General features: G+C 47.2%; 2 protein-coding genes across 4 annotated transcripts in view; one reads left to right on the top strand and one right to left on the bottom strand.

Moving 5' to 3' along the window:
• Nucleotides 1-1023: 1023 nt before the first annotated feature.
• On the bottom strand, nt 1024-10696 carry MSRB1 (methionine sulfoxide reductase B1). The gene is made up of 4 exons (XM_081840485.1): nt 10540-10696; nt 6472-6614; nt 5618-5732; nt 1024-5512 (listed from the first exon to the last, which is right to left on the bottom strand). The coding sequence occupies exons 1-4, from the start codon at nt 10592-10594 to the stop codon at nt 5484-5486; spliced, it is 342 nt and encodes a 113-aa protein (XP_081696611.1). The 5' UTR covers nt 10595-10696; the 3' UTR covers nt 1024-5483.
• A 2000-nt stretch (nt 10697-12696) lies between these two features.
• Nucleotides 12697-16410, top strand: part of LOC309329468 (testis-expressed protein 2-like) — a 34775-nt gene continuing 31061 nt past the window's right edge. For 2 of the 3 annotated variants that reach the window (XR_014151172.1, XM_081840248.1), the window contains exon 1: nt 14116-14293. The gene's annotated coding sequence lies outside the window, so the exon portion shown is untranslated. Of the gene's footprint in view, nt 13463-13861; nt 14053-14115; nt 14294-16410 lie in introns of those variants that run through there. The other variant, XM_081840249.1, reaches the window with a different exon arrangement.

The raw sequence follows: 16410 nt of genomic DNA, 5'->3' as shown, positions 1-16410 counted from the left end.
GCAGGGGGCTGGCCTAGATGACCCTTGGGGCCCCTTTCAACTCAGTGATTCTGTGATTGTCCTCTAAGTGCAGCATCTCTAGTTGCAGACGGGAGAAAAGCAGTAGCCTTTAGATTAGATATGCCATGTGTATACAAAACTGAGCTGTAAAAACCAACTGGTGTACACACACTTAACATAAGCACTTGTACCTGTAGAGACAGTGTAATGATAGAGCCTGTAATTTGCTGACACTCCCTTAATGTTAAGGATTTGTATACTGTACAGTATCTGAGGACTGGTCTTGGAGTCACATGACCTGGTAGTTTTTTAGGCCTTGAGTTTCAGTTCTAGAAGAGATTCCTAGGAATAAAGCCTGTTTTATAAAACTACTCATTATTGATGTCCGCTGCTGGATACAGAAACATTACAATTTTTACCCATGTTTTAGTTTGTACCTGTGAAGTGGTCCATGATTTGGAGCACTGAAGGCAGATTGACAGTATATGGATTACCAAACATTCAAAAAGGAGCACTATAGTAGTCATGGGAAACTTCACTACAGTACTCCAATATCTGTTGGAACTAAAACTCTGCCAAGAATGTAAGGTCCAACAAATTCCTCAGTTGCCTCATTGACAATTTCATTTCCAATTCTTATAAGAATTCTAAGGCATCATGAATAAAATGAACGTTCATAAGTGCAGAAGGTAAACACACAAACATAAGTGCATAAACCACATGTCTGAAATAGCAGAGGAGAGCAATCCTGAAGCCATCTTAATGACCCCAAATATTTCCTTTGCAGAAGGAAATATCTTGGAAAAACCTTTCCCAGTAGTTCTTTTCACTTGCAAATCCTTAAAATCCTGTCTTAAGGGCATGTCTTATGTGTGAATTGGGTAGGCCTTTGAACTAGATTCAGGAACTAAGGTATTTACCATCTCAAAAGAATGGTCCAGACTGACCAGGAAATGCAGCCAGTAAAACATTATCAGAAGTTACACACAGAAAACAATGAACACTCACGAACGCCATAAAAGATTCAATCAAGTGTAGAGTTTTACTTGGACAGGTTATAAAAGCATAATTGGTAGCAAATTCCACAAGCTGTGGAAAGGCATACTTAAGAGTCCAACAAGAGTTCAAGCCTCTCTTTCTGCAGCAGGTCACAAGCAAGAGAAAAAACAAGTTACACAGAACGCTGTTAGCGGTCTTCTTCCTGTAGAAACTGCAAATGTCCAAAGAGCAGTTCCCACAGAAGGCATCACTGCATATTCTGCATAGTCAAAACAATCTCAGCTTTCTGCCACTTCTTGAATCTTCTTGATTCTTCTTCTGTTTCTGGAATGAATGAATCTTACACACACGCAGAGAAAGAGAGAGAATCCAACAGATCCCCTACCCCTCAAATGACCCAGACTCTTTTGCTCCAATACAAGGTGTGGCAAGCCTTTCCCAGTCTGCCACAGCCTTTCAACTAGTTAAGCAAATTTCACTCATCATAACACAAAACACATTCTTGTCTCCAAGAAAAATATTTTTATTAACATCATCTAATCCATATTTATACAGGTGAACAGCAGCATAGCCAAGTTGCTAAGCTGGAACATTACATTCAGAGTTGATTTTTAAAAAATCACTAATACACCCTCTTGTGTCTCCCAGCGGAGGCAAAACAGGCACAGAAGAGTTGATCAAGTGCTCTCAGAGGGCAGATTATAATACTGCTACTTTTGAGTATGAGTGTGCATGTGTGTGCGCACGCACACACACAGAGAGAGAAGGTCATTCTCTGCAAATATTCATGGGGCTCCGCATGAAACTTTGTCTTCTTGGACTTTTATTTTGATACCACTGAAGTGGAAAGCTTTGCTTCTACAGTACAGCTTGCGTAACCATCTTGAAAACATACAGGGTGTGATTCTGTACCTGAGGCTCATAAGACCAGGCTGAAGGCAGACATCAGGTGGTACTTTTCAGAGAGTTGAGGAACACTTCCAATAAACAGCAGGTGATTGTGATCTTTGTGCTGATCACACCTGCAAGTTGAATGCAGTGTCCACACAGACTCATTCTCATCAAAATGCTATCCCTTAATTCCCCCCCAACAATTTTACTGTTTCTGCTGTACTGCTTGTTTTTCTTACTTAGTGGATTTTCCACAGAAAGAGTAAATCTGGATTGAATGGGGGGGGGGGGAATGAGATGCATTGTAATGAGGTTGTGTTGGTACCTTGCGAAACTTGTGTGCGTTCCAAACTGCTCTGTGGAAATACTTGAGGTCTGAGAGGTCAATGTTCACATTATGTACATTCAGCCCACTTTCTCCTCAGCTAAAACAACCTTTGCCACTTTCCTCCATAAACCTCTTATGCCGTTTCAGAAACCAGGAAAAGCTTCTCCACTGTGGAGTGTGCAAAATGGTTCTAAGGGTACATCCAGGTGGCGAATTGTCACGCTCCTTGACCATGATTTGCAAAGCACATGAAGCATTTGCTCGACAGATTGCCTCATAAAGCAGACCCCCTGTTATGCTACATCAAGACACAATGGACCACCTGTTCTGAAGTTCTCAGCCTTGGATGTAGGCAAGCAAGGAACCATCATTAGGCCAAGCAACCAGTGCAAATATGGATGAGTGCCATCCTGCTTGATCCAGCAGCAGCACAACTCCCTATTCATGTTAACAACAGAAGATTAAGCAGAAACCAACTGATACTGATACAAATGGCACCATATACCATCTAAACTTAAACTGTACTGTCACTGTTTCCCTAAAGCAAACCTTGGGATTTCTCCAGCTGTTTTTGGACTACAACTCCCATCAGCTAGCAGGACCAGTGGTCAGGGATGGTGGGAATTGTAGTCCAAAAACAGCTGGAGACCCAAGTTTGGGAAGCACTGGTCTACATCCTCATTTACTCACTTTGAGCTTTTTTTAAAAAATCCTCTTTGTCCAACTCTAACCTAAGTCGGTAGAAGTGGTCTGGGGATGATGGGAGCTGGAACACAGCAGCTTCAGGAGGACAACAGGTCCCCCCATCCTTGCCTTGGATGGACATTCATAGTTTCTGTTTCCAGCTGAATAGCCAATCAAAGAGGTGCAAGTTTTGCTAGTCTTCCTTCCCAGTGCAGGAAGGAAGCTTGTTGTTGTGATACAAGGCAAAGAGGAAGAAGGAAATGTGCCGATTCAGATGAATCTTATGCATTAGCCCTTTGAGCACTGAGAGGTAATCTCGGTTTCTAATGTTTGTTTCTAAAGCCTGAGTGATATGCAGTGTTAGGCAAGAGGCTTCATTCTGACTTCTGGAGCACCCAGAGAAATTCAGATGTCAAGGCATAAAATTTGTTTGTATGTTTACAGCAAACAAGGGCTTCAAAAGAGCAAGGAACGTATTAGCTTCGTATTTCCAAACTGGAGGTTCTTAGGTCTCACCTGAAATGCAATTCAGGGACTGCAGATTACCTCTTGCATTTAGACTGCACCACCAAAAATTTGGACAAATCCACCCATCACTTCAAAAATGAAGCACTCGGAAATATGACTCCTTAGCCCTTCTGTGACCTTTGCTTATAACAAACATACAAAATCTTAGCGCAACAGCAAAGATGCAAACTGGTGTCAGAATGATGCTCAATTGATCTGTTTCTCTGCTAGAGAGAGAATCACTTCTATTATATGCAAAAATTAGATGACAACTAGGTTGCCAGCTTCCGTTTCCTGAGAGAGCTCTTGTGCCTTTAGCACAGGGGTGGGAACACTGTGGCCCTCCCGATGTTGCTCTCATTTTCCCTGACCACTGGCCATGCTGGCTGGGGCTGATTCCCAGCAAATCTTGAGGACCACGTTCCCCTCACCTGCTTTAACAGTGACTTCAAAGAGGTAAATTTAGCAGGCGAAACTTTTGTGGCCATGAAAATAACTGGGGGGGGTGAGTTTAATGGCAGCATTAAAAGCACAAGGACCCTGCCAGGAGAGGAAATATTGGGAATCCAATATTAATTACCTGGAGCATTTTCTGGGTAGCTCAGAAAAACCATCCTCACCCCTGCTCTCCAAGACGGGTTTACATGGGGCAATTCATATAATGACACCACACCAGAAAATGCCCCAAGGCAATGTGGGGCAGGGCACAACCCAAAGCTAGGCTATGGTTTCAGATGCCACAAAGACTTTCTTCTGAAGAGGCCAGGAAATGGTAGAGTTTGATCCAAGGGAAGGGCAAGAATGGACACACAACAGTATGAGGACATTTCTGAGGATGTAGTCGCAGTGACGCAATCACGGAAGCAACCCTAGCAGTTCCATGGGGCATAAACAAAGCAGCCTTGTGATGCTGAAAGGTTTGCTCCAGGAGACCATGTCCTAGGTCCCAATTCTCCAACCTTGGATTCTGAGGTAGTGTTGGACTACAACTCTCATCATCCCCAGCCACCTTAACAAATGGTCAATGATGGGAGTTGTAGTACTGCTGCAGCTGAGGACCCAAGGTTGAAAAAGGCTGTCATACTGGAGAACACAGCTACTGAACTGTAGTTCCTGTTTCAAAAGATCCTGGGCTGTTGGATAACTGTTTACATTAAGGGTGGGGAAGCTCAGGCCTCCCCATTTCCTCCACCAGGTCAGTTTGGCCAAAGGATGTTTACTTGCCCGACACTTGGCGCCATATACCACGTCAGGTGTGAGGCAGGTAAAGTTGCAGCTAGGCCAAATAGGGCTTTGTAAGGCCCTTTGGAGCCCTGGCTATGAGCTGTTACAACTTAACATTCACAACAGCCTGTAGGAGGGGTTAGGAACTGGAGGCCAGTAAGGCAAATCTGGGCTTCTAGAAGCCGCTGCAGTGATGTCAAAACAGCAGCTGTGGCAACAGAACTTGCCAGCAGGCTGCTTGGGGGAAATGGAGGCTTCTACCACCACTCCTTACTCCCATCTCAAAATGGTTGTTTTTTTAAGGAGGGTCATAGCTACCCTGGGGTTTGTAGCATCTGAAATGCACCTTGGATCCAACACTAGTTTGGGCAGAGTGAATCTGGATTGATATGATTAGAGTCCTGCTCAGAATCACGCCATCTTCTGGGGCAACTCATTCCACAGCCAGACAAGCACTCTGTTTTTGAGTGGAGGAAAAACCCAGACTTTGGTAGGGGGTCACAGGTGCAAGGTGGTCACACCTGAGCAAAAAGAAGAAGAAGAAGAGAAGAAAAGCATCTGGGTGATGGGAAGAACATTCCAAACTAGACTCGATCCAAGATACAGGTTGAAATGGAAGACCTCAAAGCAGGAGGTAGCAAATGCAGGGAGTATCAATCAGAAATGAAAGCCAGAAGAAAAGAGTCTTCCTTTCTCTCTTCGTATTTGCCAGCGTCCATCCTGCCAGTCCAAAGGTAAAAGATTCCCAGCCGACAGAGAAGGGTTGTGCTCAACAGCTCCTAGATGGTTGGTGTGGAGTTGGATTGGTCAGGTAGAAGCAGCATCTGATTGGCTGGGTGTTCCAGCCCATTTACTCCCTCAGGTCCTTGTCCTTCTTGTCTAGAAAACACAGAAAGAGAAATCCGGATCCAACAGCTGCCATTTCAAAAGGGCTTTTTGTCAATGGGCAAAGTTGCAAATAGATGCACAGTTAATTAAGCTCACCTTTAGGGATGAACTTGAGAGAGCTGCTAAATATTCAGAAGCGAGACTGACCCCTTTTGGGGCCGTCGTTGATGAACTCGTGGCCCAGACCGTTGCCGCACTTGCCGCATGAGACCTAGAAGGGAAGCATATGAAGCAAAGGGAATAGAGAGACAAAACTCCAGAGCCCTCAGCACTCCCTTGTGCATGGCTGCTTGCACACTAGGGTCTTAGCACTGCTTTTCCACAACCGGTTGAAAGCAGAATTAAAATGGAGGTCACACATTTGACTTAATAGAGCACATTATTTACCTAGCACTGACCATCCCCATAGTGAAGACCCTTCTCTAACATTCACTAAGAAGTCTCTCTCAGCACAGCCCCCTTGCAACTTTAATTAGAAGCTTCCTCGGTGTCTTCTGCCCCTAACGTCTTTCTGGGTAGTGCTACATAGTATCCCTCATGAATAGTTTCTTAACCAATTAGTTCCTGTTTGCTTTTAAAATGTGTTTGTTTTTAAAACTGTAAAATAGTTGTCGCAAGGAAACTTCTGATTAGATGCACAGTAGCCCTCCAATGCCTCAACAGTGCTTTGCCAGTTCACTTTGGTCAGGCTGTTGCTGCAACTGATATTTTTGGTTTGGGGGTGGGGTGGGGGGTTTGGAGGAGGCAGTGCCATAGATCAGGTATAAAAGAAGATGGCAGGACAAAACAAACCTACGAGAATGCAATGCACTGACAACAATGTTGGCTGAATTCTCTGGAAGACGTTGAGGAACACTTCTCTCTTAGGCACTGAAAGCAGATTCAAGGGCTGGGACCCTTTGCTCGCCTTGGGCTCCATTTCAGCCCAGCAACAGTTCCTCAGTACTCACCTTGAAGGCTCCCGGCCGTTCTAAGTACTTGGAGATGCTATCTTCGTGGAGAGTTTCGGTGAAAGCCGGCCATGGAGATGAGTGAGCATACTTGGACCTGCTCGAGAACAGCTCGTAGCCACATTTGGAGCAAGCATATATACCTGTGCACAAAGATGGGAGCAGGAAGAAGAAGGGAATGAGGTCCCTGGAAGATATACATTCAAACTGGTTGTGGGTTATCTGCTGAACAAAGCCATATCCAAGTTGACTCGAAGCAAGAGTGCTTACAGAAGCTGTGCTCATCTCAATGCAGCATCCAGTCCAAACTATGCAAGCATCTCTCCATGCCAAACCCCTTCCCCTCCTGCTTGAAATAGGATCAGGGTATCGGTCACTTATGGGGCGGAGATGCTTTCTCCCCTCAATCAATCAGTCAAACCTCTGGGAAGGGCAATAGCTGAGTGGTCCCAGGTTCAATCCTCAATGGCACTTGCAGGTAGAACTGTGAATGTCCCCTGCCTAAAAGGAGAGCCACTTTCAGTCAGTGTCAACAGTACTGTGCTGGAAGGACCACGGTGTCTGTCTCAGGGTAAGGCCGCTTCCTGCATCCCTAGGAGTTACCTCAATCCCAATTCTCTGTGTTCATCATAATGCATCAAAGGTAATTACCAGAGCTCCACAGAGAATTGCTTTTCCAGAATTAAGACTTAATGTTATGGCCTCTGTCTTTTTCAGATGGCTGGTGTAAGAAATTACCTTTGAAACAGCTTTTCTGTATGTTTTGTAAAATGGCTATAAGACGACATTGTTCACTACCTTACCCAGTGTCCCGTATCGTAAAGATCCCCATGGAAAATATATGTCTGAGCATAACCACCAGAGGCATTTTATGACACCAGTGCATTTGTGTGCTTTTGGCTATTAGACAAGGAAAATTATGTTACACTGCACGTCTCCTAATTGGAGCCAGGAAATTGAGCCCAATTTGTGCCTCAACTCTGAATGCCTTTTAATATTTTGTCATGGCTTACAGCTAAACCAATCATTTTTTAATTATTATTTTTTACTGTATTGTACTATTCTCTGTGTTAATGAATAGACATTATCCACTTCTGTGCCAATTCCATCTTTACAACTGCTGACACTGAATAAACCTCTTTCACAACTCTGAAAGCACAGGAAGGGTGGCAAGATGTGATTCTATTAGGCTTGCAAATAGCCACTCACCTACAGGCCTGGAACAAGTGAGAATTGCTTAGAACACAAGAAGAGTTTGATGGATGAGGCCAATGGTCCATTGAGTCCAGCATCCTGTTCTCACAGTGGCCAACCACATGCCTGTGGGGAAACCCTCAAACAGAATCTGAGCACAAGAGCGCTCTGCCCTCCTGTGGTTTCCAGCAACTGAGATTCCAAAGTATACTGTCTCTGATTGTGGAGGCAGAGAATAGCCACCATGGTTAGTAGCCACTGATAGCCCTCTCCTCCATGAATTTGTCCAATCCTCTTTGAAAGCAAGTTCCATAGTTTGAATATATGCTGTGTAAATAAGGACTTCCTTTTCTCCATCCTGAATCTTCCAGCATCCACTTTCATTGGATACCTCCCACTTGGACTACTGCAATGCACTCTATGTGGGGGAAACTACAACTAATCCAGAATACAGCAGCTAGACTGGTGACTGGGAGCGGCCACCCAGACCACATAACACCGGTCTTGAAAGACTTACATTGGCTCCCAGTACATTTCCGAGCACAATTCAAAGTGTTGGTGCTGACCTATAAAGCCCTAAACCGCCTTGGTCCAGTATACCTGAAGGAGCATCTCCACCCCCATCGTTCTGCCCGGATACTGAGGTCCAGCACCGAGGGCCTTCTGGTGGTTCCCTCACTGCGAGAAGCCAAGTTACAGGGAACCAGGCAGAGGGCCTTCTCAGTAGTGGCACACGCCCTGTGGAACGTCCTCCCACCAGATGTCAAAGAGAACAACCACCAGACTTTTAGAAGACATCTGAAGGCAGCTTTTAATGTTTGATGCATTACTGTATTTAAATATTTTGTTGGAAGCTGCCCAGAGTGGCTGGGGAAGCCCAGCCAGATGGGCGGGGTATAAATTATTATTATTATTATTATTATTATTATTATTATTATTATTATTTCCACAAGTTCTAGACTTTCGCTTTTTCTGTGCCTTGCATAATTTTAACTCCCTATCATGCACCTCTTACTCACTTTTCCTCCAAACTAAAAAATCCAAAATGCTGCAACTTTTCCTCATTAGAGAGTCACTCTGTCCCCTTGATCATTTTGGTTGCCTTTTTCTGAACATTTCCCATAAGTTTCCTATTTTTGCTGCACTGTAGTGCCAATAGATGACAATAATGCAATCGCAAAAGGGAAGCCTTGCAGAACAGCCAAACAAGCAAAATAAATCTACCACTAATGCAAGATTATTGTGTCCATTACACGTCACACAAAACACCAACCATAAAACACCAGTCCAAAAGGGTCCCTAAATTGTGAGACAGCTAATTATTATTTTCATGGGCCAGTAAACTTCTGTCGGCTGGCTTGTGTGAGCCACCTGACACGATTGCATTGGGTAATGGAGGAGAAATTAATCCCATCCACAGGATGCTTTTGAAACAGTTTCATCACTGTGCCAGTTTTATTCTTGAAGTGAATGGGGAAGCAAAATGTGACCTTGAGAAACAGTAAAAGTGTTTGCTGCAATGGCGGTCCCAGAGACAATTTTCTCTGTGGTAGCAGCCCCCAATTTGCGGGACTCCCTCCCTACAGAGGTATATCTAAGAACCTTTCTTGTATGACTTTCGCCATACGCAGAACATACACCTCTTTTTGCCTCGGCCTTTGACAGCTAAGGGCTTCTGTTTTGAGAAACTAACCCCTTTTGAACAATTTACACACTACCGTTTCATTTGGAACGGTTTTATTGTTTTTTTTTATTCATTTATTTATTTGCATTTATATCCCACCTTTTTCTCCAGGGAGCTCCAAAGTGGTGTAAATGGTTCTCCCCATCCTCATTTAATCCTCACAATAACCCTGTGAGGTAGGTTAGGCTGAGAAGCCGTGACTGGCCAAGATCACACATAGTGAGTGAGCTTCATGGGAGAGTGGGGATTCGAACCCTGGTCTCCCAGGTCTTAGCCGGACACTCTAACCACACTGTCACTCATTTCATTTTATCCTCATAATATTATCATCTGTTTCTATAACTGTATATTTTATTCCTTTAAACCACCCTGTGACCTTATTGTGAAAGGTTAGTAAGAAATCTTATAAATAATTTTAAGACAACATAATTAATTGATTAGCCCCATCATAACCCCGACAGGTACCAAGTACTGTTTATTTTCTAAACCACCCTGATCTCTTCGGATGAAGGGTGGTACTGTATATAAATTTTAACAACAACGAAAACAGTCCCTTTTCTCACTCTGATGCTGTGCCTTCTATCTACTTTCTGGGAGTATAAATCTCCATAAATAACAGGCAGGGCGCTTAAGATTCTTCTCAGTTTATGCTCATACAAACATTTTTCTTTGTACTGTATTGGGGGCCAGCTGAGTCTGTGCCCCCAACAATCTACCCTCTATAGAGAGAGGGGGTGCATAACCCCCTATAAATCACGGGGAAAACCAGCTTTCTCCAAGTTAGTTGTCCCACCCAGATGTTCTATGAATATGTGACCAAACGAAAACACAACTGAAGGATGGGGTGTCCCTTTGAGACAGGTATTTCCAACCTGGTGCCCTCCGGGGGCTGAAGGGAGTTGTAGTCCAACCGTATCTGGAAGGCGCAAGGTTGGCGAAGACTGATGTAAGAAGACCACCATGACCAGAGTTTTATTGACTGCGCCGCTACCCCAGAGATTGCAATCCCCGCGCCGGGTGGCCTATATCGTGGATCCTCCCGATGCATCCACCCACCGATCCCGGGGACGTGGAGGGGAAATCAGTTCCCCGCTTGCCGCGGGTAGTGAGTGGGGTGGAGATTCTGCGGACTAGATTCAGCCCCGCGCCGGGTGGATTCGATCCTTCCCCGTGGGATGATTTCCCCTTACCGGGTTCGAAGTGGTCCTGATAGATCTCGCCTCCTCTAAAGACGCAGAAGGACATGGCAGCGATCGCTCTCTCCCGGCCCCTGACGCCGCTCCGGCCGCTTCCCGGTTATATAAGCGGCCGCCCTCCGTCCCTCCTCCTCCTGGCTCTGTGTGCTCCGTCGCCTGCAGTTCCAGCGGGAGCGGCGCCAGGGGGCGCTGCCGGGCAACACTCCGCCGCCCGCGGAAGCCGAGCGCGCAACGTTAGCCCACGCGCGGAGAGGCACGGAGGGGGAAGAAGGGGCGCTCAGAGGAATCCCGGAAGAGCTGGACCAGGCCCAGATCAGGCTTAACTGCCTCACTGGAGCAAGTCAAAATGGGCCTCTTTAGTTCCGGTTTCCGTTCCTCCTAGTGGCCGACCAGATGCAGGGGGCAGTTGTGTCCTTTTGTGGGGGGTGGCGCCCAGGGCCCCAGTCATCAGAAGGAGTAGGAGCCCCTCAAACACACATACACACACACACACACACACACTGAAACAGGGCTGGCAATGCCACATTTTGAAGGAAGGATGTGATCTGTAGTGGGGCCACCACTTTCAAAGCCCTGCTGGCTCACACTGATGGGAGAGTAGAGATGGGCATGGAGATCTCTCTCTCTCTCTCTCTCTCTCTCTCTCTCTCTCTCTTTGTAAGGGGCAGCCCCAGACATTTTGGAGGTGGAGCCCTTAAAGGTAAAGGGACCTTTCACCATTAGGTCCAGTCATGGACGACTCTGGGTTTGCGGCGCTCATCTCGCTTTATTGGCTGAGGGAGCCGGTGTACAGCTTCCGGGTCATGTGGCCAGCATGACTAAGCCACTTCTGGCGAACCAGAGCAGCACACAGAAACGCCGTTTACCTTCCTGCCGGAGCAGTACCTATTTATCTACTTGCACTTTGACGTGCTTTCGAACTGCTAGGTTGGCAGGAGCAGGGACTGAGCAACGGGAGCTCACCTCATTGCGGGGATTCGAACCGCCGACTTTCTGACTGGCAAGACCTATGCTCTGTGGTTTAGACCACAGTTCCTTACCATCTCCCTAAAGCAAGGTGAGAAGCTTAAGGCCCCCAGGGACTCTCCATCTGGCCCCCAGGACTCTCCCCAGTTATATCCTCCTTAACACAAGGTTTGTGTTTGGCTACATAGTGTAGGAAACTATGGAACTTGCCCCCGCAGAAGAGGGGACGCGGGTGGCGCTGTGGGTAAAACCTCAGTGCCTAGGACTTGCCGATCATATGGTCGGCGGTTCGAATCCCCGCGGCAGGGTGAGCTCCCGTCGTTCGGTCCCAGCTCCTGCCCACCTAGCAGTTCGAAAGCATCCTTAAGTGCAAGTAGATAAATAGGTACCGCTTTATAGCGGGAAGGTAAACGGTGTTTCCGTGTGCTGCACTGGTGCAGGCTCGCCAGAGTAGCTTCGTCACGCTGGCCACGTGACCCGGAAGTGTCTCCGGACAGCACTGGCCCCCGGCTTCTTAAGCAAGATGGGCGCGCAACCCCAGAGTCGGACACGACTGGCCCGTACGGGCAGGGGTACCTTTACCTTTACCTTTACATTTACATATTGTAGGAAACTATAGAACTTGCCCCCGCAGAAGAGAGTGAAGGTCTCCAACTTGAATGGTTTTAAAATACTGTAGGAAGTTATTGATGGTGACTACCTATTGACTATGCTCTGCCTCCAGTGTTAGAAACAGCAGTGCCTCTGACTACCAGTCGCTGGAGACCACAGGACGGGAGGGTTGTTCTTGTGCTTAGGTCCCACTTGCAGGTTTCCCTTTTGGGACATCTGGTTGGCCACTGTGAGAACAGGATGCCACTGTCCTGATCCAGCAGGTTTTTCTTATGTAAAGTAAAGAAGAAAAGACAAGTAAAACTGCTCTAGTTTTTACGCCCTAGAACAGCAGCAGCAGCAACTGAAAACTTTGCAAGGGGTCCCTATTTCCACAGTTCCTTGTTTTCCCAAGGACAGAATTGCCAAGAGGAGAATGCTCATGGCTTGTCCTGAACTGACCCCCCACCTCATTGCAGGAGGAGGGGAAAGGGAAAGAAGCCACACCCCCGCATTGTGATTGGCCAGCTCTGCTATACGGTACCTCTGTGTGCAATCATAGGCTGTGGGAGGATGGGGTGGGGGGATGGGGCTCCAGCATTCAGTGGAGGGGGAGCTTTTGAGAAGAGGGGGGCAGCAGAGAAGGATTCTATTTTTAGCCTCTTTGATCCAGTGGCATATGGATCTGTAGGATGCTACTAGAAATCAGAACAAGGTTTTTGTTCATGTTATCCCCCAACCCCCGTGAAATTGCATTCCTTCATCTCACTGTGCTCTCCTTTGCTGTCCTAGAGATTGCAAACGCCGGCAGCACGGTGGCGGCTATGTATCCCCCATCCGTCAAGCGGATTTGTCACCCTTCCTCGAGACTGGGCATGGCATGTTTCTCAAAAGCATCCCTTCCCTCCCCTGCCCCCCCCCCCCCCGTGATTGGACCACACAGCGGGAGGCTGCAGCAGCATCAGCACCAGAATGAGCTAAGGATGCTGTGCTCCCCGCATTCCTCCATCCCTGGCACTCTGCTCTCTGGGCCAAACCTGCAGCTCTTTCCCCCCTTCCCCTCCCCCTCCTCAGAGCCCTGCTTCTGCTATGGCCAGGATAGCTGTAGCAGTGGCCTCAGCCGCTGCACTTCAGCTTAAATCTGGATCAGATCAGGTGGTGATGCAAGCAGGCAGCCGCGCAAGCTGCGATGCTCCTGTCCAGACTGGTAGATGGATAATCCTGTGCTAGCAGCTGCGGGGCCGCGTGAAAAGGATCACCATCCGTGACCCACGTTCCGGTCCCAAGGGACAGCAGGAAAGTCCAGATCTTGGCCCACTGAAGGCATAAGGAGGAAGGCACCCCCCACACACAATAAAAGGTGAGCTTGATGGAGAGCCTGGCAATTTTAGGGTCTTTTATTTTTGTGTCGAACGCTAAGAGCAAGGGTTGTGGTTTGGGGGTGCACTCTGGAGGCAAAATATAGGGAAGGGAAATAACTTTTTGCTGGACTAATTGCTGTGCAGGTGAACGTGTAGCAAGGGATGCAGGCTGTCTAGATTATATGTGGAATTGACATAAACAGATCTATTCACTAGGAAGGTACCCAGTTTGTATCGAGAGATCGATTTAAAGAGCATTTAGCCGATATATCTAAATTGGTGGGCACTGGGCAGGTAGCTACGGTGCTCATCCCTCAGAACGAAAAGTTGTGGAGTACGAAAGGGAGAATTGGAGAGTTTCCTTTTCCTGCAAGTGGTTTGCAATGGTCTCTTTCTAGCAGAGAGGCAAATCCCTCTAGCTCTGGAGTACTCGGCCTCGGACCTGACCTGTCTTGGCTCCGTTGCAGGAAAGGTTTGTTGCCCTGACTCCTGTCTGCAGTCTTCACTCTCTCGTCATTGCAAGGTTGTCTGCAATGCCCGCCGCATTTGGCTCTCAACGCACCAATGCCATCCAGGACTCGGAAGCCAGGTGAGGAGGAGAAGGAGCCTTTTTAGTTTTCTCTCCAGACTGGCTCAGCAGTTCACTGGGAAAGATGCCAGTGAAGAACCCTGGCACATCAGAGGTGCCACAGGCACAAGGTGGATGGAAAAGTATTTCTCTCTCCCTGTGAGCCAGCGTGCGGCAGAGGCCGTTTCCCCGATGAGGAACCAGCATGTGAGCTGGCACCACTGGATCTCCCTCTTTGCTGGCATCCTTCCAGTCTGATCAGGTGAGTTTTATGGAGACTTCAGAGCTGGGAGAGGCTTTGGTCCCTGAGATACCCCTTCTCAAACTTGGCAGAAAAGAATGATAAGCAGGACTAGACCTTGTTTTTTCTCTTATTGCATCAAGGATTCAAAACAGAATAATAATCATGTTTTGGGTGCTACTGGCAATTATGAATAGGTGTATTAAAAATACATTTATGATGAGCTTCGTGGAATGGCTGTCCATATAATTTTGGCCCCTGGCCCTTTCCGCTTGTGGCCTCAGTGCTGCAGTCAGCTGTGGTAGCCAATTTGCAAGGAAGCCAATGAGCTGTGGTAACCGCTGTTTACTGTAGTGCAGAGCAGGGGAACTTGGGGCCCTGCAGAATGTTGCTGGACTCCAACTTCCAGCAGCCAGCATGGCTAGTGGTCAGGGATGATGGGAGTTGTGATTCAACAACACCCGGAGAGCCAGAAGTTCCCAAGTCTTGCCTTATAGGCAAGTCACCCACTTGTATACAGTATAATACTTGACAAGAGAACCGGGATTGGGACGTCCAGTGGCACCCAGCAAGATGTACAATTTTTTAAAAAATGCCCCATTCCTGCTGTATTATGAAATGCTGTGCCACTTATAATGAAGTGTTAACAAGATCTGTGTTGGGCTTTGTCAACCTGGTAGTGCCCTCCAGCTATTTTGGACTCCAGTTTGGCCTGTGATTGGGAATGATCATATGCTGATTGGGGGCTGATGGGAGTTGTGGTCCAAAACAATTGGAGGTAAATTTGGGGGAAGGCTGTTCTATTTTACATTTTCAGTGGCCAAGACTAGCAGCACCAGCCAAAATGCTGGACTGCAACTTGTCTTTATGTTCAAAATATCTGATGGCCAGAGGACGACACGTAAGATCTCAACAAAGTTTTCTTCTTCTTGTAAGATACTAGGCAGCCTCAAATAACCCAAAATGTGTGATTCTTAAGCAACTTTTTTGGAAGGTAGAGGAGCCTGGCAAGTAACTCCACCACAGCATGCTGCACCTGAGCTGAACCATTGGTCCATCTAGCTCTGTAGCATCTACACTGACTGGCAGCAGCTCTCCAAGGTTTTCGGCAGGTTTTCTCAGGTTCACTTGGGAGATGTCCAGGATTGAACCTGGGACCATTTGCATACAAAGCATGTGCTCTGCCACTGTGCAACAGACGTGCCCTTTAGGAAGTTGATTTGCACCGAGATCACTGGTCTGCCTAACTCAGCATATTGTTTGCACTGATTTGTAGCAGCTCTCCGAGGTTTCAAAGCAGAAAACTTCCCCAACCCTACCTGGAGATACCAGATATTGAATCTGAGACCTTCTGCCTGTGAGGCAGATACTCCACCACTGATATTCCTGGCCTCGTGGTTTGGAATAAAGGGGTGATTTAAATAGGAACACAGCAAGTTGCCATGTCCTGAATCAGACCATTGGTCCATCTAGCCCAGTTTTGTGTACACTGGCTGGCCTTCCAGGGTCTTAGACCAGAGTCTCCTACCTGGAGATGCCTGGGATTGAACCTGGGATCTCCTGCATGGAGGGCGGATGTTCTGCCACTAAGCCACAGCCCCAACCCTCCACAATCAATGAGCCCAGTTTTGCAAACAGCTTCCACATGAAGGCTGTAAATCCTGACACACACCCACAGACCCACAGCTAAAGATTCATCTCTCTGGGTGGCTACTGAGAGAACAAGCTTGGCCAAAGGAGACGAGCAAAGGCAGAGGTTTGAGATCTGTGTGGCAAAGCAGGTCGATCAAAGCCACCGTCCCCCTCTGGATGCTGCCATTTTAAATTAGGTCAGTCGTTCATCCTGGATAGATTTCTGCAGCGCACCCCATCCTTCTTTGCAGAGCAGAATTTATTGTCAGTGGCAGGTGCCTAGAGAACATTTCTTGAGTGAGGAGGTCCTCCCCCTCTGCCTCGCTGGGTGTCTGTGCATCTGGCTGACAAAAGGAAAGAGCAACAGATTATCCCAGAGAGTCTGAGAGGTTGCAAGGAATCAAGAGGGTCAACTTCTTTAATAATAGCTGCAGACTCCGCTCTTCTGCACCACCATCCTCCCGCACCCTATTTTATATGTTTATTTATTTAAGGGGGTGGGGAGC

Source organism: Podarcis erhardii (genome assembly GCF_964252035.2).
Source record: "Podarcis erhardii genome assembly, chromosome: 14".
In the NCBI taxonomy this organism is placed as follows: Eukaryota; Metazoa; Chordata; class Lepidosauria; order Squamata; family Lacertidae; genus Podarcis; species Podarcis erhardii.
The sequence above is the reverse complement of the archived record's forward strand: the minus strand, read 5'-3'. Positions and strand labels throughout refer to the sequence as shown.